The sequence below is a fragment of the Zeugodacus cucurbitae genome, chromosome 4 (assembly GCF_028554725.1).
Source record: "Zeugodacus cucurbitae isolate PBARC_wt_2022May chromosome 4, idZeuCucr1.2, whole genome shotgun sequence".
Lineage (NCBI taxonomy): Eukaryota > Metazoa > Arthropoda > Insecta > Diptera > Tephritidae > Zeugodacus > Zeugodacus cucurbitae.
In genome coordinates, this window is record NC_071669.1 from 70,947,903 (window position 1) to 70,971,120 (window position 23,218).

The 23,218-nt window shown below is 35.1% G+C and overlaps 7 protein-coding genes across 11 annotated transcripts; 2 read left to right on the plus strand and 5 right to left on the minus strand.

Moving 5' to 3' along the window:
• Positions 1–385: 385 nt before the first annotated feature.
• Positions 386–7,509, minus strand: LOC105212737 (uncharacterized). Of its 3 annotated transcripts, none has more exons than XM_011184954.3 (13): positions 7,055–7,509; positions 6,864–6,967; positions 6,700–6,781; positions 5,989–6,640; positions 5,782–5,891; positions 5,314–5,529; positions 4,992–5,184; positions 4,704–4,852; positions 4,414–4,648; positions 4,266–4,343; positions 3,786–4,135; positions 3,556–3,714; positions 386–3,331 (listed from the first exon to the last, which is right to left on the minus strand). In XM_011184954.3, the coding sequence occupies exons 1-13, from the start codon at positions 7,127–7,129 to the stop codon at positions 3,134–3,136; spliced, it is 2,601 nt and encodes an 866-aa protein (XP_011183256.2). In that variant the 5' UTR covers positions 7,130–7,509; the 3' UTR covers positions 386–3,133. The 3 variants fall into 3 exon arrangements, with proteins under 3 accessions (XP_011183256.2, XP_028897269.2, XP_054085557.1); XM_029041436.2 differs by having other exon boundaries at positions 4,704–4,855; XM_054229582.1 differs by having other exon boundaries at positions 4,704–4,855; positions 5,989–6,636; positions 6,864–7,378.
• Positions 7,510–7,512: 3 nt separating this feature from the next.
• On the minus strand, positions 7,513–10,485 carry LOC105212712 (putative aldehyde dehydrogenase family 7 member A1 homolog). Of its 2 annotated transcripts, none has more exons than XM_011184882.3 (4): positions 10,333–10,485; positions 8,789–9,437; positions 8,242–8,679; positions 7,513–8,121 (listed from the first exon to the last, which is right to left on the minus strand). In XM_011184882.3, exons 2-4 carry the CDS (start codon positions 9,434–9,436, stop codon positions 7,558–7,560), a joined length of 1,650 nt encoding a protein of 549 aa, XP_011183184.2. In that variant the 5' UTR covers position 9,437; positions 10,333–10,485; the 3' UTR covers positions 7,513–7,557. The 2 variants fall into 2 exon arrangements, with proteins under 2 accessions (XP_011183184.2, XP_054085560.1); XM_054229585.1 differs by lacking the exon at positions 10,333–10,485 and adding an exon at positions 9,899–10,070.
• Positions 10,486–11,024: 539 nt separating this feature from the next.
• On the plus strand, positions 11,025–12,971 carry LOC105212704 (acetyl-CoA acetyltransferase, cytosolic). Its single transcript, XM_011184870.3, has 6 exons — positions 11,025–11,183; positions 11,253–11,374; positions 11,435–11,547; positions 11,601–12,030; positions 12,102–12,287; positions 12,350–12,971. Exons 1-6 carry the CDS (start codon positions 11,132–11,134, stop codon positions 12,629–12,631), a joined length of 1,185 nt encoding a protein of 394 aa, XP_011183172.2. The 5' UTR covers positions 11,025–11,131; the 3' UTR covers positions 12,632–12,971.
• A 133-nt stretch (positions 12,972–13,104) lies between these two features.
• LOC105212694 (putative neutral sphingomyelinase) lies at positions 13,105–15,025 on the minus strand. The gene is made up of 5 exons (XM_011184860.3): positions 14,877–15,025; positions 14,629–14,808; positions 14,377–14,560; positions 14,153–14,310; positions 13,105–13,981 (listed from the first exon to the last, which is right to left on the minus strand). The coding sequence occupies exons 1-5, from the start codon at positions 14,912–14,914 to the stop codon at positions 13,288–13,290; spliced, it is 1,254 nt and encodes a 417-aa protein (XP_011183162.1). The 5' UTR covers positions 14,915–15,025; the 3' UTR covers positions 13,105–13,287.
• A 292-nt stretch (positions 15,026–15,317) lies between these two features.
• Positions 15,318–17,023, minus strand: LOC105212690 (tubulin alpha-4 chain). Its single transcript, XM_011184849.3, has 2 exons — positions 16,855–17,023; positions 15,318–16,785 (listed from the first exon to the last, which is right to left on the minus strand). The coding sequence occupies exons 1-2, from the start codon at positions 16,855–16,857 to the stop codon at positions 15,400–15,402; spliced, it is 1,389 nt and encodes a 462-aa protein (XP_011183151.1). The 5' UTR covers positions 16,858–17,023; the 3' UTR covers positions 15,318–15,399.
• Positions 17,024–17,704: 681 nt separating this feature from the next.
• LOC105212680 (lipid droplet-associated hydrolase) lies at positions 17,705–18,891 on the plus strand. Its single transcript, XM_011184821.3, has 2 exons — positions 17,705–17,977; positions 18,032–18,891. Exons 1-2 carry the CDS (start codon positions 17,779–17,781, stop codon positions 18,763–18,765), a joined length of 933 nt encoding a protein of 310 aa, XP_011183123.2. The 5' UTR covers positions 17,705–17,778; the 3' UTR covers positions 18,766–18,891.
• LOC105212685 (RNA polymerase-associated protein CTR9 homolog) lies at positions 18,870–23,152 on the minus strand. Of its 2 annotated transcripts, none has more exons than XM_054229580.1 (10): positions 23,005–23,152; positions 22,838–22,936; positions 21,799–22,731; positions 21,092–21,726; positions 20,822–21,032; positions 20,429–20,767; positions 20,230–20,348; positions 19,828–20,165; positions 19,075–19,748; positions 18,870–19,009 (listed from the first exon to the last, which is right to left on the minus strand). In XM_054229580.1, exons 1-9 carry the CDS (start codon positions 23,044–23,046, stop codon positions 19,102–19,104), a joined length of 3,363 nt encoding a protein of 1,120 aa, XP_054085555.1. In that variant the 5' UTR covers positions 23,047–23,152; the 3' UTR covers positions 18,870–19,009; positions 19,075–19,101. The 2 variants fall into 2 exon arrangements, with proteins under 2 accessions (XP_054085555.1, XP_054085554.1); XM_054229579.1 differs by having other exon boundaries at positions 18,873–19,009; positions 19,071–19,748.
• Positions 23,153–23,218: the final 66 nt, after the last annotated feature.

Here is a 23,218-nt window from a genome sequence, read left to right on the forward strand (position 1 = left end):
GTGGGTTCCAAACCCTACGCACAACCGCATAAGCGGGCTCGCGTCTTGGCTCCCACGTCACTGTTGACAGTCATAACTTTGAAGTTGTAGATAATTCCGTCTACCTGGGAACCAGTATCAACAACACCAACAATGTCAGCCTGGAAATCAAACGCACAGTCACTCTTGCCAACAGGTGCTACTATGGACTAAGTAGGCAATTGAAGAGTAAAGTACTCTCTCGACGAACAAAAACCAAACTCTACAAGTCTCTCATCATTCCCGTCCTACTTTACGGTGCAGAAGCGTGGACGATGTCAACATCCGATGAGACGGCACTAGGAGTGTTCGAGAGAAAGGTTTTGCGGAAGATTTATGGTATGGTCCAGCGATAAAAAGACAGCGGCTACGCTGGCTAGGTCATGTTGTTCGAATGGATGAAAGTGCTCCAGCTCTGAAAGTATTCGATGCAGTACCCGCTGGTGGAAGCCGAGGAAGAGGGAGACCTCCACTCCGATGGAAGGACCAGGTGGAGAGGGACCTGGCTTTGCTTGGTATTACCAATTGGCGCCAAACTGCCAGAAGGAGGGAAACGTGGCGCGCTGTTTTGGACTCGGCTATAACCGCGTAAGCGGTGTCTACGCCAGTCAAGAAGAAGAAGAATAGTATATAACCCACGAAACACTCTGATCACTCTCTCTGAACACATTCCCTGTCCTAAGTCTTTTTTGTGCATAATATGACGCTTTTTGGAATTTTTATTAAACTCAGCCTCGAACGATTGTATCTAGCCTAATTTAAATCGTGTATGTTTACTAGGCATACATATTCAATACCATTAAACATACACTTGGTCTCACAAAAAAAAAATAAAAGCAACAAGAGACTCAAACACTCGAATTGGAACTTTACAGCCTTATTCGCTACATACAGTTATAGCTAGAAGCTAGTCCCCACTAAAACATTACTTCGTAAATAAAACGTGTTTATTAGCATTTCATTGTATACTCTATGTATCAGCCTATGTTTACGCGTGTATTTTGTTAACTATTGAAACAGCTGTTGAGTATCGAAAACATTTGGGAAAATACACCAAATTCTTTTCACTATTTTATTAAATGTTCGACACTTTTACCAAAGTAAACGTTTAAAAAAATACATAAATGGTTAAACATGCTATCCTTATTGACTTCCGTTGTACGATTACTTAATTACATATATATTTAGTGAAATGTGTACTTTAATTTGCTCTCCCTTTAAGTTTTTTAATGTTTAAATATTGTCAAAAGAAGACAAGCATTTTTTTTATAATATCAAACCATGATAAACCGTATAATGCAGGGCGTGTAAACACCACATTGTACCTACAATGATTTCCAAAGAAACCTTTCTTTGTAAAATAATTTTAGCACAAACTACATCAAATTACCCACAAATATACCAGTTTATTCTTTTAAAAGTGCAGCTACGCGATTGCAACTAGCTCAGGCTGTGTGTACTGTTCCATGATACGAATTCTAACAGAAGTTTAATGACAGATGTCAGACCAAGCATGTCAGAAAAATGTGCATGTCACCCAGTATAAATATGTGTAATAAATAATGAGTAATTAAGCGCTTCTTTATATGTAGTTCTTGCAATAAGCTCAAATTTCTTAGCAGTTCGTGTGAAAATCATTCTTCGATTCGATTACATTTTTGTCGCTACTAAATTTTATATTTCAGTTCTTTTGGTTTTATGGCATCAGCAAAACATAAAAAATGATTTTACGCCGCTACAGAAATATGGGTTATATGCACATAGCAAAAAGTGCCACAAATAACGGTAAGCATAAATCAGAGAATCACCGTAGTAAAACGCAAGTGTCTGAAAATGCAATCGGTAGCATATTTTTGAACATGTTTTCATTTGTAGAATTACTTGTAATTATGTGTTTACTATAGCGTAAGATTTTTTTTACTATAATAAATTAAGCAAAAAATATATAAATAATGACAGTAAATACTAGAGGGATCGTAACTTATTGCACAGAGTATAATAGTATTGTTCTCATAACTGTTGGTTCTAACCCTTTAAAGGGGTATAAAAAAATCACGTTATATCAAATTGCTGCTGGCAAGCGATAACTTGAATAAAAATTATATATCTTAATAAAACCTGTTACACGTATTTCTTGGTTATAACAAATATAACCACATGTGAACCCAATATTGTAAACCAATCTGATCCCACGCGACTCTCAAAATGAAAACTAACCTCATTCAACGTGATCCGCCAAAAAATAAATTAACCTCACACTACGCTTCTCCCAAAATATAAACAAAACTGTGTCTCCTCAAAATGTTAAATACCATACCTCATGTGGCCGCAAATCGTAAAGAAATCTGATCCAACGTGACCTGCCGTCACAAAAAAAGTAAACGCGTCCGTAAAAATGTAAACACACTACTCCACATGACCCCTCAAAATCTTAACAACCCTGACCTCATGTCACTCCAAAAATTAAACAAACCTACACTACGTGGTCCCTCAAAAAGTAAAACACCCACGTGACTTCAAAATTTTGTTAATCCTGACACCATGTCACTCTCAATATCTAAGCAAAACTATGAGACCCTCCAAAATGTAAATAAGTAACACTCAAAATGTAAACAAACCCCAAACTCAAAAGTCATTGACCTCAACCAAAATGGAAATAAACAAAGGTCATTGATCTCAGCTAAAATGTAAACAAAAGTTACTTTATAATTTCACGTGGGGTCACGTGGGTTAGGTTATTTTATATTTTGAAGGGCGCGTGGGGTAAGGTTTGCTTACAATTCTAGGGGTCAGGTTGCGATTTATTTCGCGAATATATAATGTTCGGATGCACCCGGATTTCTTTATTTGTTTTGTTTAATTTTTTTTGCTTCAAGAATACAGGTATTTAACATATGAATATATAGCTTAAGTGAAATAAGATTTTATTTAATTTTCTTTTAAACTGAATTTTTTAAAACATTTGTTAACTTATTTCAGCCTATTGGTTATAATTCCAACCCAATTATTATCAACTCATTTTACTTGTATTTTCTAACATTTGTCGCTAATTTTAGCGCTAACAACCTAGCAATTTGTTCATAGGCACAAGTATGTGTGTCAATTAAAACTAGGTTTAAAGTTTTTTGGGGTATTTCATTTTCTTCATGACTTGAGTAATACCAGCAACCATTGTCACCTCGGGCATTCTAAGCTTGGAGTCTTCCTGGAAATCACAACGACGAGACAAATGTAGCCAAGCTCGTTCGGTATTCAAAGATAGAGGGGTTTGCAGCCAAGTAATGTAGTCGATGTTAAGTACACCGCTCAAAAGCTGAAAAGAAACAATTATCTATTCACAACCAAATTATATATGTACGTATATGAATAACTGTGAGCCTACGGGACACCAAGCTGTCTGCGAAACAAGTCAGTGTGCTAGTGTGTGGAGTTTATATATTTTAAGTGAAACCTCGTTCGAAACTTTTAACATATTTATAGCCATATAAACAGGCCATATCTACCAGTAAGTATTTCTTTAACTTTTTGATTTTTTACCTGGTCGAACGTATGACTTCCAACAAAAAACATAGTTGACAATATCGAATCCTTGGGTTCATTGATCCTCTGTCCCGGGTTTGGACCACTGACCGGATCACCAGAACCCAACTGTTCCAATAACCAATCTGCATTATTCTTCAAATATCTATAACTTGTCTTTGATGCGAATTAAGAAAATGAGAGACATTACAGGCACTTTTAAATTCCCTCATTAGATTTAGAATTACCTTTAAAGCTTGCCTTCCAATGTTACTTGTGAGCACATCGCTCACCAATATATCTGCTATATAGTCAGCTATACCCACATCTAACTCCGAGGCATAATTTATTGGCGGACTTTGTGTTAATCGCTCCGTGTTAGTAGTATTTAAATCATCAATCTTCACTGTACTTAAGGTGCTCACCCAACTGCGTGCCCCACCGTTGTATTCATAGTGGGGATTTGTGTCGACCGCTATGGAGTCACGTGTTTGTTTTAGAAACAAATCGATTTGATCAGTATGTTTGTCGTCTTCGTCAATACAGCATATAGCTTCGGAGATGGAATAGCAAGTTGATGCTTTATCAATTTTGTTTTCTGTAATAAAGAGCAAAGCAAAGCAGTTATATCATATAATATAATCTCCGGACTACTAGGTGCCTAGATTTTGTATAAAACCATATTCCATTTATATAAAAGTCAATAAAAACTTTAAATTACTTCTTACCTTTTTCGTAAATTTTAGCTTTTCGAATGAGGTCCGTATATAATGCTGCAAAGACTACTTGCATAAGCACAGAATCTCCTTTAAAATAGAGAATATAAAGTTGTTATAAAAATTACTTGCACGCATTACTCAATTTTGAAGAATATACCAAGAGGGCGTGTTGAGACTGGTATGATGTCTTGCAGCAAAATTGTTACTTTGTAGAGACTCTCCGGTACACAATCCCACATCTCGGAAACACATGTTAATGCCAGTGACATTGCCTGGTACATACTAGCGCCCGCTTCGACAGCATTAACTAACAGATCGACAACGCAATTTAGAACCGGATATACAAAATACATAATAGCTTCTAGCCAAGGTGGGCGCTTTTGATTCCAAACCTAAATTCATTCGTTTGTTGTAACTTGAAATTAAACATTTCTAAAGAATTAATACCTGTCGCTTGTCAAGACAGTCACTCCAACCGGCGGGACTCTCTTCTACCGTTTTAATGAGGCACGATTTAATATCGACAGCCTTTCCAACCGCCACCAACAAGTATGTTAGGGATAGTACAATTTGATAATTAGACTGACCGACAGGATCTGCTTCCATTTTGGTAGGCAGTTTAATATAAAAAATAAGTATTTAACTTAAGATGTTTCACTCTATGTTATCTTCTTATTAAGAAACTAAGATATTCGAATTGAGAATTGAGTGCTAAAGTTTTGATATGCCCCTTACCTGCTTGATTTCTAATGTGATCCGATAAATCTAAGCATTCACCCCGACACAGAAATGCCTCACATTTTTTCTGTTCACCAAAGTCGCTGAGAAATGAACTGTTTTCATTTTTGAAATTATCCGGTGATGGCAAGTGTGAAAAAATATGACGTAGAATTATACCCGTCACCTGTGCGTTACGCATTAGGAGCACCTTAATTGTAGAAAATAAAAATATTTTAAATGTTAAATTTAAAAAAAAAGGTTAGGTGAAAAAGTTTTGTCGTACCTTTCCATCGACTATTCTCATAATACAGTATCGATCTATATAAACATACTTTACCTTTAATAAGTATGCCCAATCTGCTTCGGGAAACGCTAAAAGCACTTTCAATTCCAACGATATGGCGATTCTAGCGCTGAGATCACCGAATTCAGTTACCCACTGAAAAGTTTTATCAGTTGAAAAAAGACGTGGTGATGCAAATAAGATCCAAGCGCAGGGTAATCCTTGTCTGGATGAAAACATTTCCATATTTTCGATATTCTTACGACAAAGCTGAAATTATAAAAAAATAGTTTATACCTAAATAAAAGGATATTTTTGTATTAAAATTACAGGTTTTTCTTTTGCCGTTTCTGTAAAAAATACACATATCATTTATTTTAAATGTACTCAAAGGCAAGGCAGATGGTATCTGGTTCCTTGACCAGTAGATAGAATACTAAGAAATACTTAGTAAAAAAATCCTGTGTCCCATTGGTCTATATGCTACCACATGTGTACATATGTATGTAAATATGAACCAACCTTTGACAGCACTCCTAACGGTGCACCACGTAACAAAAGGCAGTAAAACAACTCTCGACACTTAGCGTGTACATCGCGGATTATAGCATTTTGAGTAGGAAGCTGAAGACCTGTTTAAGAGATCCATAAAATATGTACGTATTATACATATCTGTATAGAAATGTTTGATAGTGAAATTTACATTTCCATTTCCTACGTTCACTCACCTATACAGGCTTCACCACTCTCACAGATGAAAGGCAGCAATTCTGCTACACAAAACAACATATTAGAGATATCGGCCAAATGTAACGGAGCTCTTTCGACACTGGTTAAAATTGACGAATATCGCGCTGTAAGCACACTCAGAGTTTCGTTTAAAATACCCGCAAAAATACGTTGGGCCATCTTTGGCGGCACTGAATTCCACAGATCGTCCTTAATGCCCTGGATATAGTGCCACCACATTTGTATAGTGTAGGAACCACGTTCTGATTCGAAAAACGGTTGACTGTTTTCCCAATTCAGACAATCCGCATCTTGTACGATATACAACAACAGCAGTCTGCAATGTAGATCCAATAATCTTTCCGCTAGAGCTTCGGCCATTTGGAAATATTGCTTATAGGATAATCTTAATGCGCCACCCTTTTCATTGCCCTTCGGACGGAAGATTTTCACATTAGCTGCTTGCATATAAATATTTAGACAATTCTTTATGAGCGCCGCTGCACCAATGGTTGCCGTCAGCACCGAGAGATCGGCATGATCTAATGACTCCTGCGAAAGTATGTGTAGATGCTCCAGCAGCATATCAGCCGACCGCGTTACAAGATTCACGAATTTTTCAGGATCTGAGGTCTTCACAATAACAGCTGTCTACAAAGGTTTTACGTTTTAGATAGATACATCTTAAATGTAACTGTTCGTGTATTTACCGGGTCATGTGACAACAGTTCCCATTCTGCATGCAATAGTCCAGAATGCTTTTGATAAGAAGCATAATATTCATCTTCCCACCTTTGTAGCAAGAAATGTTATTTTAAACTTTCTTAAAATTAAAATAAATTCGACGAATTTAGGTTGCCAAAATATTACTCACCATAAAACAATTTTAATTGCGGCAAACGATGCATAACGTGGGAAATCCAGCTTACCTCCCACCACACCTAGGCAAATGCGCTCCTGCAGGACTCTTTGATGTGTCTTCTCATCACAAATGTGTACGATAGTTAGTAGACTCGATTATGCAATATGCATTTACAAAAACATCAAAGATGGAGAAATTCTTACCTGATAAAACTGTAGATCTCTTTGCAACAATACTGGGACTCTGTCCATTAAATTTCCTTCTTCCATAACCTCCATGTTTGAGTGTGTTTGCAATTGTTATTTTATGTAATTTAATTAATTAAATTTAATCAGAAATCCAACTGAATAACGACTAATAAAGAGGACGTATTATTTATTGATTAATTTGGCTGAGTGTCCATGGAGACCAAATTATTAAAAAAAAAAAAAATTTAATTTACAGGAATGATGGAATAACATTACCCTTTTTCAAACTACTTCAATTAGTTTTTGGTTCTTGATCATATTTCAAGGCACAACTTTTTTGAAAAACTCTTCAGGAGTGAAAAAGCATGAAAGGTATTTTGAAACCATTATTGGGTCAGAGGATTTCGTCTGTGTTCCCTTTTCTTTCGATGAAATGAAAATATGTGGCTACCAAACATAGAAAATCACACATGTTTATGGTATAAATATAAAAAAGTTTTTTATTTTTTCATAATTTTTTATTCCACATTGAAAACCACACCTTGTGCACATGCTAATTTTCCAGAATGATTTAGTGTTATGGTCGAACGTTTGCAGTATTGTTTCCATGCATCGGAACCTGATTCTCTACCACCGCCGGTGTGTTTTTCACCACCGAAAGCACCGCCTATTTCCGCACCATTTGTTGTAGTATTTATATTTACTATACCACAATCAGAGCCTTGTGGACCGATCCATTTAAAGGCATTCGATATATTCTCCGTAAATATCGCTGACGACAGACCTTGATCCACTTCGTTATTCCAGGCGATAGCCTCTTCAATAGATTTCGCTTTAAGGATGTAAACAACGGGAGCAAACGTTTCACGATGCACCACTGGTGAGTCATGTGGCAAATCAATTATTATGGTCGGTTCCACATAGAAACCTTCAGCCTGTATTACATTTCCGCCAAATGCAACCTTTCCGCCGAGTTTGACAGCTTCGGCAATGGCGGCTTTATAGTGTTCAATATTTTGTTGAGAATGCACTGGACCAACCAATGTGTTGGCATCTAATTGATGACCCACCTTTGGGAGAACCTGAAACATATTAAGATTTGTCTAAGTAAATAGATGAAGACTGCAGATAGTTTTATTTAATGATATGAATATTCGAAACCGACAAGCATTTTGAGCAGTCACAAATAATATAATACGTACTTGTTTATATTTGGCTACCAATTCATTAACCAGACGATCGTATAGTTTCTCATGTACGATTATACGACGTGTGGTGGTGCAACGTTGACCGGAAGTACCAATGCACCCGAAGAGAGCAGCTTCTAATACCATGTTAAAGTTAGCATCCTGATCTACAATCAAGGCATTATTTCCACCCAACTCTAAGATAACTTTGCCAAAACGTTTTTGGACCTCCACTCCTACGTTGCGACCAGTTTCGCAACTGCCAGTAAACGACACAAGTTTCACTCTCGCATCGCTAACAAGTTTCTGGCCCACATTGGCGCCTCCTTGGCACAGCAATGCAATGGGTGGTAAATTGTTACGTTTCAAAACTTCATCAAGAATTTTCATGGTCGCTACTGAGACCAGAGACGTAGTTGGTGCTCCCTTCCAAAGAACGCTGTTTCCAGTAGTCTGCACAAAAACAAAAACAGAGTAAATAATTATAATTACTTCGGAACTTATATTCAAATATGTACATATTAATATTACGTTTCAAAGGTAAATAAACATTAAAATTTACCAAAGCGATTGCAGCATTCCAACCAAAGACGGCATTCGGAAAATTGTATGCCGATATTATGCCCACTAAACCTAAAGGACGCCATGCTTCCAAAATCGTATGTTCCGGCCGTTCAGAATTGATCACCTGCCCTGAGTAAATTCGCGATAGCCCCGCCGCATAATCGCAAATATCAATAAACTCTTGAACTTCGCCCTGTCCTTCGCTGAAGATTTTTCCAACTTCCAAGCTGACAAGCTTACCCAAGGGCTCTTTATATTTGCGCATTTCTTCGCCAATTTGACGTATAATGTCGCCACGCACAGGTGCTGGCACCTGACACCATTGTTGGTACGCATTAACTCCAATTGTTATCGCCTCATTCATTTCTGCAGGTGTTCCCACACGGACGTTGGCGATCTTGCGCCCGCTACCAGGGTCTATGGCTGTTAATACCTCTCCAGAACCTTTCCACGAGCCATTGTATACACCACAGTTTTCACGTTCAATACCAATATCCTTCAGGAAAGCATACTCAGGTGAATCAATTAGATAGTCATTCTTAGCCTTTACTGTAGGACTTTTGTGAAAGAAGCATGATTGCACCATCAAAGCGGTTGGATTGTGCTTCAGTAAGATTGATCGCTTTAAATGTCTCACAACTGACATGCTGAAAATTTAAAAAGAAATATTATTAAATAATGATGGTGAACCACAACTGAAAAAGGTCAACTACTCAAAGCAGCTCGGCCTAATAAAGAGTGGTAGAAAATGCAACTAAAATATGAAAAGTGCAAATACGAAACTATTCGATTTCTTTGCGGGGTTTTACCGGCATATATACATTTGAATTTCAACCGGCACACACACACATTTGCAAGCAATTGTAAAGCAAACAAATTTGTTTATTTGAGTTTCTATATATAATTTGATTATTGCTATACTGCTCTTATCAATAATCTACATTATTCATATACATATGTACATAGTATATATGTATTTGCACATAACATAAATATATTTACATACTAAGTATGGGTGTGCAAAATCTTTATCATTTCTGAATGCTGCGGTTATCTTGTTATTCTGAGCTGATTTATGAAGCATATAAATAAGTATAGTCGTACTTACTTACGTATATACGCTTCTATTGTGGTAATCTTACACTTGTTGATTGTACGAATGGAAGATATAGCAGTACATATACATACGTACATACAATGTACTGTAGCTTCGAGCGTATCAGATATTCTATTTAGTTGGTACTTGAAGTTGTTTTCCTATATCATTTAAGATTTAGCATTTTGATTAATATACTTTGTTTCAATAAATTACAATCTTAATTATATCTTTCATTATAGTTGATGTTAGCATGTAAGTCAATCCATTTTGTACTATATACATACATATATGATGTGATTATCACTGTTTTTTTTTTAGAAAAGAGATAGAAACCTCATAAAAATATTTCCAAAATATATAAAATAAAAACACTTCTTAACACACATTTGCATGTATTTTATTTTTAATTTCGAAATGGTATAAGCGAGTATTTTATTACTTACATGTAAAAGATTTTCTATAAGAAATTTTATATATAAATTTATTTAGAATCACACAGAACCGTTCCAACTTGTGTATACTTCCAAACTGAGCGCTTTGTATGTGCTCGTATCTGAGAGACGTATACGAAATGGACCTCTGCACTGATAAACAAACTTCAGCTTTGGTTATCAATAGATGATAACAGGCATTTTAATAAACAATACATTTTTATGCGGTGGGTAAATGTGTAACCTCAACGATATACCGACTGGTCCATTTTTCACTAGTAACTGTAGCGGCTCAAGAACAATATCCCGCCGAAGATACCTCTGGTAATATAGGAAACTATATTTGGCCGCCCTAATTAACAAATCTTCGAAGCAGTCAAAGCTTAAAGGATATGTGTTTGTTAACGGAAATCAACAATAATTTTACAATACCGGTGTTTTCACTGGCGTAATAATAATTTCTGCAAAAACCATCTTTTTGTTTTGGTAAGATTAGCAAATTTTAACATAAGAAATGCATTTCCAAAACCCCATACAGATATACGAACTTCATATAGAATACGATCATTTTACCACAGTAGAACATTTTATTTTATTGGCGACCAAAATTAAATATTTGTGAACCATATCGATCAAAAAGGTAACATGAAAATTTATTAGTTATCAATTGTTGAAATCGTTTTATCAATCGATATTTTTCTCCCAGTACTTAGTGTACTTTGAATTACCAATTGCCTAAAGCTACTTCGCAACCTGTTGGCACTTTCTAAATTTAGTGCTTATTAATAATTTTGAATGAGAAGTTCATGAAATGGTTAACGCTGGAGACGTTTATATTGTATCCGCTGCGCGTACAGCGATTGGTAGTTGCATATTCGATAGAATCTTTCTCTATATGTTTTAATTCGTATGTTAAAATTATAAAATTATAGGCAGCTTCAATGGGTCACTTTCCAAATTGAAAGCATCGGAACTAGGTAGTGTTGTTATTAAAGAAGTATTAAAGAGGGGCAACGTAAATAACGATGATGTGGACGAAGTCATTATTGGACAAGTGAGCAATATCATAATAATATACAAAATTGAATGTCCTAAAATTCAATATATTTACTAGAGCCTCACCGCTGGACAGGGTCAAAATCCCTCACGTCAGGCGGCCCTGCAAGCAGGACTTCCTATAAGTGTGCCTGTTTATAACATTAATATGCTTTGTGGATCAGGCTTAAAGTGCGTACGAAAATATTTTCCAATATGTGAATTAATGCAATATATTTTTTCAGAACTGTTGCCTTGGGGTTCCAATCTATACGTTGTGGCGACTCTAAGATTGTTATTTGTGGAGGGCAAGAAAATATGTCTCTGGCACCGCACGTTATCCATTTACGAAATGGTATCAAAATGGGTCCCGGAACAATGTTGGATACAATGACTCACGATGGCCTTACCGATGCTATGCATAACATACACATGGGTGTCACTGCAGAAAACTTAGTGAAGCAATACAATATCACTCGTAGTGAACAGGATGAATTTGCAGCTCGTTCACAAAACTTAGCTGAGAATGCTCAAAAAAATGGTTTCTTCGACGGCGAAATTGCTCCAGTCGAGTTAAAAACGCGTGCGGGGATACAAATTTTTGAAAAGGACGAGTACATTAAAGCAGGCACAACAGCTGAAGCATTGAAAAAACTAAAACCATGTTTTATCGAGGTAAGGAAATTAGGTGAAAAGTAATTTTTGGGTCATATACTTTTTACATACATTTACTTATATTTGTATAGAATGGAACTGTAACAGCTGGAAATGCTTCAGGAATTAATGATGCTGCAGCAGCGGTGCTATTAATGTCAGGCGAAGAAGTGGAGAAGAGATCTATTAAACCTATGGCCAAAATTGTTGCTTGGGCCCAGACTGGCGTGGATCCTAAAATTATGGGTATAGGACCCGTTACAGCTGTTGAAGCGGTTGTAAGTAGTTTATCAGTTTAAGCATTGATTTATTGACATTGAGATAACTTATATTTTCAAAGTTACAAAAAGCTGGTTGGTCTAAGGGAGAAGTGGATCTGTTTGAATTAAATGAAGCATTCGCGGGTCAATCCATTGCAGTATTAAAGGGTCTACAAATTGACGCAGATAAGGTAAATGTTAATGGTGGTGCTATCGCATTGGGACACCCTATCGGTGCATCTGGATGCAGAGTTCTAGTTACTTTGTTATATGCTCTAGAAAGGTTGAATGTCAAAAAAGGAGTCGCATCATTGTGTATCGGTGGTGGAATGGGTATAGCTATGGCTGTTGAACGTATTTAAAAATAAAATAATAAATATTAATTATACTGATATGATGTGAGTACATATGTAAATGTAAATTATTTGTTATAACGGACGTCAATTGTTATCTAGAACTAGAAATGCAAATATATGTAAATTGTGGTTGCATAACTACTTTAGAAATCATTCAATAAGCACAATTGGTTTAAAGAGGAAGCACATATGTACACTTTTTGTAAGGTTAGACATGATAGCATTATGTACTCTGAAGCAAAAACAACGAAATAGTTTCTGGTGAGCTTTTCCAATATAACTTGTGGCTTTGTACATATATAGTACACATGAATATATTTGTATGTAACTATTACCTGCAACTAAATTAGTGTTGTTGTGTCTATCAAGTGCAGTATTTAATTGCATTTTCCACCGTTGCCTATTTTACGCTTCAAGCGTACATCGTACATAAAAAATAATTATTGAGTATATGTAAGAAGATTCTGGAAACGCCAGTCATGTATACACATATTTTATTTATTACACTTATGTATATATACATATGTTTACACTATGAAAATCAAACTACTAACAGTAATTTAATATTAAATGCATTTTGAGCTTATTTATATAGTTGGAATAAACTTCTTCAAAATATAGTTTTATACAATAAAATATTGACTCCTACAAACAAAATACTTTCATTGCTTTGGTACGTTTTCGAATACTTCAATGGACCGCAACATTAACTCCATGCCTACCTTTCCAGACAATATACCATTCAATTCCATGTAATTCCATACAGATCCCATGAAAATACAAAATAGTAAACTACCTGATATCAAAAGTTTCAATATAATGTACACTGTTTTAAATCCTAATGGAGCTGGGTACTCCAAGAAAATTACTAAAATAAACGCAAGTATAACGGCGACACTATAGTAAAATATCCGGTCTACATTCAATTGCTCTAACGAGGTTTCGCATAATGAGATCGATTCATGCAACGCAGCAACACGTCTCGATATAAAACATCCCTCAGTTTTAAACGGCGCTTCTTCGCTAATAAAATTGTCATTATTTATAGAAGTAACAGCAGCACATGCACCTTCACCAATATTATGTGCAGCGTCTCTTAAATGAAGCTTTGCTAATACAGCTTCGTGGTCGGAATAACTGAAATTTTGACCAGGTACTGTTTCGGTCAATGGCAGGCCATAGTCAATAATGGATAGAGCAATATTTTCAGAACTTCTAGCAAATATATGATCTATATGAATTCCAGGTGACGCATTGGCTCCATTATTTGAGGTATACGAATTTTTTTGATACTCATTTGTTACAATATTCTTAGAATTGCAACAATCTTTCATTTTTGATGTGTACAAGAGAACCCTGAAATGAAAAGCATTATGTTAACAAACAGTAAATAGAGAAACAATTCTACTTTGATAAAAAATTTGCAAATACATATATATCTACTTATGTATAACTATAATTGATCATCAAATCATCATAATCAAATAAATGTATACCTATATATGAACTTAAAAACTTGTGAATTACTTGTATGTTAAGTCATGAGGTTGAGCATTTAAATCCCCAGCAAGAACTTGTAAAACAGAATCACCCCTTGTTGCACGTATGAACTGTGCAGTATCAAATGCCTGTATTACACGATGAGTTTTGTAATCATCGTTGTTGTTGTTATATTCCGCATGAAGCTAAAAATCAATAAATATTAATTATGTATTTAACGACTAATATATGATGTAACCTATAGAATTTACATGAGTATTGTATAGATGGACCACATGCTTATCGACAAGGATTCTACATAAACCAACGCCTTTGCCTCCAAACCAATCTGCATGTTGAATACGGTGAAAGTAACCATTAACACTCCACGGATGAAAGAAAGAGCTTAGAATAGGGTATTTAGACAATACCAGTAGACCGGAACCAATAACACCACTGAAAGCAATAACGAAGGTGTACTTTAAAATTGTGAAAAACCACTTTTTAAGCACATAAAGTTTTACCTGTAGAAATAGTGAGCATACGGCAATACTGACTCGGTAGCATTTTTAAGTGTTTCACAATCTTTACGAGACCAAACTTCTTGTAGTGAAACTATATCATATTTGCCAGAACTAAGTTCTAATCCAATTGCTGCTATACGTGCCTCACGGTCCTTGGAAATAAAAGGAAACGGAATTCCCCTGGAATATTATTTAATAGAGAACAATGCTCGTGTTAACATCTCAGTACTGCAATCATAGATACCTACCAAACATTTAATGTCAAAATACTTAAATTTAGCAACATATTTAAACAAAATAATATACATATGAATATGTAACAATATTTCTGTTTATGATAGTGATGACAATAATGGATTAGTCGCAATAAAATAATCGGAATATAAATTTTGTAGTGATCGACCTAGTGAATTTGTGAGCTCTAACCTTTATTTATTGCATGTATAAATGTATGATTTAGATGACAAATTCACGAAGAAGATTTGTAATTTATATTCTACCCACATCCAAACCCCCTAAAATATAACGTAAATAAATAAATTTTAATTAACTTGGTTTTTAAATTATTTCCATCCAGAAGGTATTTACAGTTTAACACCACACTATTTGAAGAACAAATATGTAGAGCTCCCCCAAGCTTCTGTAGTAATTTACGTTATTATTTTCTTACATTGACTTTATTTAATAGATTTAAAAAAGCAAATTACATTTTATTTTATTTTTAAATAAGTAACAAAGTATTTTTCCTTATATTTCCTATAATAGCACAATTTAAAGTTCATAATCCGCATTATCACTTTGTTCTTGATCATCTGTGCCAACTTCTTCATAATCTCTCTCTAATGTAGCTAAATCCTCACGAGCTTCGGTAAACTCTCCCTCTTCCATTCCTTCACCAACATACCAATGCACAAATGCACGTTTCTTAAACATTAAATCAAACTTGTAATCCAAGTTACTGAATGCAACAGCAATGGCAGTTGTATTTGATAGCATACACACTGCTCGAGAAGTTTGGGCTAAATCTCCACCTGGTACGCATGCTGGCTTTTCATAATTAATTCCAATTTTAAATCCTGTTGGACACCAATCCACAAATTGAATATGTCGCTTAGATTTAATAGCCGATACTGCCGCATTTACATCTTTTGGTACAACATCTCCACGATAAAGCATACAACAAGCCATATATTTGCCAGCACGCGGGTCACATTTAACCATCATATTTGAAGGTTCGAAGCAAGAGTTTGTTAATGCCATTATAGCATTATGTTCATGCGATGCATTTGACGATGAAACTAATGGAGCATACGCAACAAGTGGAAAATGAATACGTGGATATGGTACTAAATTTGTTTGAAATTCATTAAGATCGACATTCATAGAACCACTGAAACGTAAAGAAGCTGTAGTTGAACTAACAATTTGTGCAATTAGACGATTTAAGTTACGATAATTAGGGCGATCAACATTTAAACTATTCTGACATATTTCATAGATTGCCTCATTGTCTACAATAAAAACACAGTCCGAAGTCTCTAAAGTAGCGTGTGTTGTAAGAACCGCATTGTATGGCTCTACAACTGACGTAGACACTTTTGGTGAAGGATACACAGCAAAATCCAATTTACATTTCTTACTATAATCTGCAGTTAAGCGTTCCATAAGCAAAGAAGTGAAGCCCGAGCCAGTGCCACCACCAAGACTGTGAAATATTAAGAAACCTTGAAGACTTTCACATTGTTCCGATAATTTTTGAAGCCGATTCATAACTTTATCAATTGCTTCTTTCCCGATAGAGTAATGGCCACGTGCATAATTATTTGCTGCATCTTCCTTGCCAGATATCAGTTGCTCTGGATGATACAAACTCTTAAGGTTACCGGTGCGGACATCATCTATAACTGTAGGCTCAAGATCAACAAAAACTGTACGTGGTACATGTTTGCCTAAACCAGTTTCAGCGAAAAAAGTATTTGAGTCATTAGTGGTTTCACTTTTTGTATCTTTTGATAATTTATCCGATCCATCCGAACTTTCTGTTTTACTTTTCAGAGAGCCATCAACATCAATACCGTGCTCCAAAAGGTACAATTCCCAACAAGCATTTCCGATTTGAATTCCGCCTTGGCCAATTTGTATTGATATTACCTCACGCTTAAATAATAATAATAAATCTTAAATGTGTACATTTCCTAAATGAAAATAGTTATTGCTTCATCTCACCATTTTAAAGAAATTTATATGTGAAAGTTAAATGTGGCGGTTCAAGAACTATTCGTTTTCTTTTCCCAATTTTTTTAACACCAAAGCAGATTATGAAATAGCTGCTATACACGAATATCTCAGATGCCGTTAGGAAAGAAAATGTCCTTAATGTCAAGGCACAGTTAAAGCTCAGTACATTATGCTAATTGATGTATGTCCTAATTTAACAAAAGGCGTGCATTGTATGCATAGAAGGGAGGAAAACCGCTCTGAGTGTTTTCAAATATTTTTTCGCGCCATTTACATCGATGACGCAAATAATATCGTCTCAATTTTAATATAATTAAAAATTCAATTTTTAATTGATATTTAACAATTGTATTTCGTTAATTTATTTATTTTCAGCCGCAAAAATAAAAAAAATTTGTATAAGTATACATATAAATATCTTTTTAGACAATCAAATACATATTGCCTTTTTAAAAACACATTTGTGTGAATTTGACTTTAATCCATAATCAATACTAGTGGATATATGCATTAAATCTAAAACATATAGGTATATACATAAAACATTATTTAAGGGGAAGACCATCAGAACTATTCTCAAAAAAATAGATTTTTCTTCATAATTGAAAATTTCTATTCTAAATGGATCAAACCTATATATTCTAAATAGAAAACCTATAAAATCATAGTTGTATAAATAAAAGATTATATCTATGGTTAACAGTTGTATTTTATTTATGATTTACTGAAATATGAGCTTTTTCAATTTATTTATTGATATACGATATTTCTCAGCAATTATCTATCGCCACGTTGGAGAGAGTTTTTCAATCAAGTTTCGGTAAATCGATAAACATTTGATTTATTTTCGATAATATTTTGCCTAAACTTTATATATCGCTTATTAAACAATTAAATAAGTATTTGGGGAAAATGAAGGAGGGTTTTATAACAATCTGTGGTGGACCCACTCATATAATTACTTGGGGACGTTGGGTCGAAGAGCCTATGGATGATGTGCCCGAACTTGTAATTTGTATAACAGGTAATCCCGGCTTAGTTGGTTTTTATACAGAATTCCTTCACTTGTTATATGAGCAATTGGGAAAGAAAATTCCGGTTTGGATAATTGGTAAGATTCGCATTATTATATTTATTTTTTAATTACTATTTTTGATTTATTAAGGGCACCTGGGTCACGAAGAACCTACAAAGGATAGCAAAACAGAAGTTCCATGCCTTCAAGGAAATGAAAAAATATTTGATTTGAATGGACAGTTACAACATAAAAAGGAATTCATTCAACGTTTTGTGCCAAACAATACGAAAATTCATTTAATCGGTCATTCAATTGGGGCATGGATGGTGATACATTTGTTAGAGTGTCCGGATATTCGGCAGTCAATTAAAAAATGTTACCTCCTTTTTCCAACAATAGAGCGAATGATTGACTCGTCGAACGGTTGGAATTTCAATAATATTGGAATTCCGCTATACAAAATTCTCGGATTTGTAATTCCATTGTTTAATCGGTTACCAAAATACCTTCAAATTTTTGGAGTACAAATATATTTTTGGCTCTTGAACATACCGAAGGCATTTATTGAAACCGCTTTAGAATATTCTAAAGCTCCTGTGATGGAAAAAGTAATATTTTTAGCAAAAGATGAAATGGCTCGTGTACGTGATTTAGATCAAAGCTTAGTGGAAAAACATTTACCATTATTAAAGCTATATTATGGTACGACAGATGGTTGGGTGCCAGTTGAATATTATAACGAAATATGTTGCAAATTTCCTGACATTGACGCTGAATTGGATAAAGAGTCTATAGATCATGCTTTTGTCTTAAGAAACTCTGATACAATGGCTCGTATTGTATGTAACATGATTAAAGAACATTCCGACTTATTGAAATGAACTCGTATATATACACGTTTGTATATATACGTATTTTATATTTTTTCTTTGCCATTATAACGTAGCTAGAACAAATTTTGACATATTAAATATATAAGTTGAATAAACTTTCCAATATCCTTATGAGTCTGTAGTCGTGTAGAGCAAATGGGGTTTCAGAAAGATTGACTCCTGCGGGTTTTCAGCTCTATTTTTTATCAAATCCAGACAATATTTAAATGAAATAATTATTTAAATTTTTAGGCTGAGGATGAGTTATATATATTTTATTAGTGGTATTTTGGTTGTTTCTAATACATACATACCTACATATATTAAAACGAAAAATACAGTGTTTTATTCAGATTCTGAAACCGATGGACTTCGTGAATGAGACTTAACTGAAGATTTATTCTTTGAACGCGACGGAGAAGAAGATGGTGAACGCGAACCAGATCTCGACTTTGAAGGCGATCTGGATCTTGAGCTTGACTTTGAACGTGACCGTCTTTCTGATTCACTACCAGAACGGGACCTAGATTTTGATCGAGAACGAGACCGCGAAGGAGAACGACTTCCACTATTAGAGCGTTGTTCTGATGGTGATCTTGATACACGGCGCGCACGTTTGGACTGAACACTACCGTCACTGTCACTATCACTTTGGTCTCTCTTGGCAATATGCTTCCGCTTGCGTCCACCAGCATCACTATCTGATTCACTTGTTGATATCGTAGCCTTCGACACAATTTTAAGCCGCTGCTTGGCCGACAGCTTTTCTTTCGATTCTTTTGTCTCTTTAGCCTTCTTATTTTTCTGTTTCTTCTCTCTAGGCTGGATTTCACCATCACTTTCACTATCATACTTGTCTTGTGCCGATTTTCGCTTTCTGCCACCACCCTTTTTGCGTTCTTTGGGTTTCTTTTTAGAACGTTCAGCACCATCAACTTCTCCAACATCACTACCAGAATCGGATACATAACCATCTTTGCGTGGGCGACCGCCTGCAATGTTAAATATAAATAATATATAATAAATGCAAATAAATATACTTATGATTTCGATGTATTGATTTTAATGTACCTTTTTTGCGTTCTTTGGATTGAGGAGGGTTTTCCGAAATAATCAATATGCCCTTCGTTTTCTCAACATATTCCTGACGTTTTACAAGCATTTGTTCTCGAGACGTCTTTTGTTCCTCTTCTCGACGTTTACGTTCTTCTTCTTGTTTCGTCTTAAAGGCTAGTCGTTCCTCTTCCTGCTTTCGACGCAACGCCTTTTCTTCCTCATCAATACGACGAGCACGGGAAACATGATATTGGGCTTGCGACAAGAGATCCTGGCACTGATTGGCCTCAATGCCAGCAATCTCAATATTGAAACGCGTCTTATCACCACAAATAGAAAGGTATTGAAAATACCTGAGAATTGCAAACAAATGTTGTAATTAAAAACTATTTTCACTTAAAACTAATATCAGTATACCTTTGCGCTAATTCCAATTCATGAACTGCTTGCAATACTACATCAAGAGTTGATTTTTCATCTTTCAGAATAGCCATAGCTAAGCGTTGCAATACCACAGCAATGTTGAAAAGTAATACCTATATTTTTGAGTTTTTAAAAATGAATATATTAAAACAATTTCTAACAGGTTACAGTAATTTAATTATTAATATCTTACCGTATCCTGTGGCGCAACTCTTCTCGCTTTTAGTAAAACCATTTTCGCTTCTTTAAGTTTTCCTGCACGAAGATATGCACGTGCCAAGTACTGCATCACTTCAACATTATGATGTTTATAGAATTTTTTCATGCAGTTCTCGTACATTTGAATTGCACTGATGTATTGCTTCTGTTCAACATAAATATGAGCAATATTTAGCCAAACATCAGAGAAATCAGCCGTTGCCTCTCGAACTTGTGCAAATATATCTCGTGCTTCTATAACACATCCTTTATGTGCTAACACAGCACCGATACCATTCGAAGCCCAAATATTTCGAGGGTCATTACGCAAAACCTGTCATTTGGAAAACTTATAACTGATGTAAACGATTTGACATAAGTATAATACCTGTTTATATATAGATAAAGCTTTTTCCTGATGTTTTCGTTCCTTATCCTTATCTCTGATCGGTTGATGAAGTGTTTGCAATGAAAAGTTTCCTAGTGCAATCAACGAGTACGCATCGGTAGAAGTTACAGGATTTTTCAAGATTGTTTCGAAATTTTTTTGACCCAAAGCAAATTGCATTTTGGCTAAATGCAAATTTCCTAACAAAGATCTTAAAGGGACTTATGATTATTGACATCATAGATATAAAACTTAGATTAAAAGTATTACCTTGCATCTGGATTATCATTATTGATATTTAGTGCGTCCTTGAAAAAATCAGATGCTACGAAAATAAGACCCTTGTCACGCGCCATACATCCCAATCGTAAATAGCAGTCAATATAATTTGGATGCTCTTTAAGTATATCTTTGAACAGTTTATCGGCTACATCGAAGCTACACATGGCTTCATTGAGGCGAGCTAAATTATAAGTCATTGACACTGATATGGAATCATAATATTGTTTATCTGCACTTGAGCTATCTGCTTCCACCTTAGCTCTTTGGATTGCTTCATTTAACTTTTGTTTAGCCACAGTTAAATTACCAATTCGATAATGTAGAGCGGCAACATTATTTAATATTTCTGCTGGTAAATCAACTTTAACCTTTTCGGTTAGAATATTAGATGCTGTAGCGTAAGCGTTAAGTGAAGCTTGAAGATCATTTTGTTCTAAGATTTGGGCTAGCTCTATCCAAGCTTCTACGTCATCAGGAAACTGTTCTGTAACCTTCTTTAAATGTGACTTGGCCATGTCACGCTTTGCTTGTGAGTTCGAGTTCGCATAAAGAGAACCTAAAATCTTCATTGTTTCGTAGTTGCCAGGTTGAATTTTCAACACTTTTTCAAAACATTGAGCAGCCTAAGAAATTTAAAAAAATTATTCATAAATAATTAATTATTTTTCACTTGTTGTTAATAGAGTATTTCTTACATTTTCAGTATCGCCGCGATATATATACATCTGACCGAGACCATAATGCGGTAAAACAAAATTTGCTGGTGCAATTTGCGTTGACTGATAGTAGTACTGAAATGCTTGATCGTAATCACATTGTGCATGGAAACTGCGTGCTAACTGGTAACAGCTCTCCGCTCTCATAGCTTCATTTTCGGTGTTATGAAAAGCATGCAAAGCCAAATGTTGCACTTTTTGATAATCTTTTTTGAAAAAGAAGTGATTTGCTAGGTGATTTAGCACCATCGGGCTTGTTGAATCAATGGTATAAGCTCGGGAAAGCATTTGAACACCTAATTTGTTTGAGTCCGGTTCATGTAAATTAAGCTTTAAAATTGCCAACCCAATAAGGGCACCAACACAATTAGAATCAAGTTCCAGTGCTCGCTCAAATGCTTGTTTTGCTTTGTCTTGATTATTCATTTTAAGGAAACAATGTCCCATACCCATACGAACGTTTGCTGGACAATTTGGATTGGTACGCAAGGCTTTTTTATAAAAAGCTAAAGCTCCTCTGTAATCCTTTTTATTGAAGGCAATACATGCTTTACCTAAGAGTGATGGAATATTTGCCGGAGATTGATTGAGAACGAAATTGAATTGAGCATCTGCTTGTTCCATTTTATCGCCTTCTAACAAGCAGAAATAAGCTCTACCCAATAAATGATTTTGATCGTACATTATAATCTTGTCAGCAGTGGTGTACAAATTTGTGGCTTTCATAAATAACTCTCGCTTTTTCTCTTTCGATTTTTCCCGATTTGCTTCCTGCACGTAATGTGCGGCTAGCATGTCATATGCCCGCATTTGATCTTTCTCCATATCACGATAATCGGTATTACCTTCGGTTCTAGCCGTTTCCAAAAGCCGTATGAAGTCCGCTGTCTTTTTCTCCTTGTAGTACGCCAACTAGAAATAATTTTTGAATTTAGATACTTTTGCTACAAATTACAATAAATTAAACTTCTATGTAAAAGTTTATACTCATTATTAGTTTGTTGTATATGAAACTTACCGCCACATTTACCCAAGTATTTAACTGGGAACGCTCTTGGCGTAAAATTGCTAGTACTTCTTGGCATTCTGGTAGCTGATCAGGATGAACCTCAATAACCTGACAATGTTAATAGAGAAAAAATATTTTACAAATCAACGTATAATATAATAATAATATTATATTACCTCGTCAGTATCCCGCAATGGAATTTCTATAGGCGCTGACATGGTTAGTTATAATATTATAAACGCTGCAACCAAAACAACAAACTATAACACTTCGTCAATGCTGGTCAACGTTGGGAGAGATATATCGATTATATAATTAATCGACTAATCGACCTAAGGCATGTACACATTAAGGTTCTTTGAATACAAAATTCGTGTTAAAAGATGTTAG

What these genes read in the sequence shown, in the direction of transcription:
- LOC105212737 (XM_029041436.2), bottom strand. Translation starts at nt 7,129, where the DNA reads ATGGAGGTTATGGAAGAAGGAAATTTAATGGACAGAGTCCCAGTATTG. An exon ending in GAGATCTACAGTTTTATCAG is followed by an intron (nt 6,968 to 7,054) that starts GTAAGAATTTCT and finishes TGTGATGAGAAG; the next exon opens with ACACATCAAAGAGTCCTGCA. An exon ending in GCAATTAAAATTGTTTTATG is followed by an intron (nt 6,782 to 6,863) that starts GTGAGTAATATT and finishes CTTGCTACAAAG; the next exon opens with GTGGGAAGATGAATATTATG.
- LOC105212712 (XM_054229585.1), bottom strand. Translation starts at nt 9,984, where the DNA reads ATGTACGTATGTATATGTACTGCTATATCTTCCATTCGTACAATCAAC. An exon ending in GGAATGCTGCAATCGCTTTG is followed by an intron (nt 8,680 to 8,788) that starts GTAAATTTTAAT and finishes GTTTTTGTGCAG; the next exon opens with ACTACTGGAAACAGCGTTCT. An exon ending in TGGTAGCCAAATATAAACAA is followed by an intron (nt 8,122 to 8,241) that starts GTACGTATTATA and finishes AATATGTTTCAG; the next exon opens with GTTCTCCCAAAGGTGGGTCA.
- LOC105212704 (XM_011184870.3), top strand. Translation starts at nt 11,132, where the DNA reads ATGGTTAACGCTGGAGACGTTTATATTGTATCCGCTGCGCGTACAGCG. An exon ending in ACGAAGTCATTATTGGACAA is followed by an intron (nt 11,375 to 11,434) that starts GTGAGCAATATC and finishes TATATTTACTAG; the next exon opens with AGCCTCACCGCTGGACAGGG. An exon ending in TAAAACCATGTTTTATCGAG is followed by an intron (nt 12,031 to 12,101) that starts GTAAGGAAATTA and finishes ATATTTGTATAG; the next exon opens with AATGGAACTGTAACAGCTGG.
- LOC105212685 (XM_054229580.1), bottom strand. Translation starts at nt 23,046, where the DNA reads ATGTCAGCGCCTATAGAAATTCCATTGCGGGATACTGACGAG. An exon ending in AATGATAATCCAGATGCAAG is followed by an intron (nt 21,033 to 21,091) that starts GTAATACTTTTA and finishes AGTCCCTTTAAG; the next exon opens with ATCTTTGTTAGGAAATTTGC. An exon ending in CTTTATCTATATATAAACAG is followed by an intron (nt 20,768 to 20,821) that starts GTATTATACTTA and finishes TCCAAATGACAG; the next exon opens with GTTTTGCGTAATGACCCTCG.
- LOC105212680 (XM_011184821.3), top strand. Translation starts at nt 17,779, where the DNA reads ATGAAGGAGGGTTTTATAACAATCTGTGGTGGACCCACTCATATAATT. An exon ending in AATTCCGGTTTGGATAATTG is followed by an intron (nt 17,978 to 18,031) that starts GTAAGATTCGCA and finishes TGATTTATTAAG; the next exon opens with GGCACCTGGGTCACGAAGAA.
- LOC105212694 (XM_011184860.3), bottom strand. Translation starts at nt 14,914, where the DNA reads ATGTTGCTAAATTTAAGTATTTTGACATTAAATGTTTG. An exon ending in ATTTTGACATTAAATGTTTG is followed by an intron (nt 14,809 to 14,876) that starts GTAGGTATCTAT and finishes ATAATATTCCAG; the next exon opens with GGGAATTCCGTTTCCTTTTA. An exon ending in TATGCTCACTATTTCTACAG is followed by an intron (nt 14,561 to 14,628) that starts GTAAAACTTTAT and finishes TATTGCTTTCAG; the next exon opens with TGGTGTTATTGGTTCCGGTC.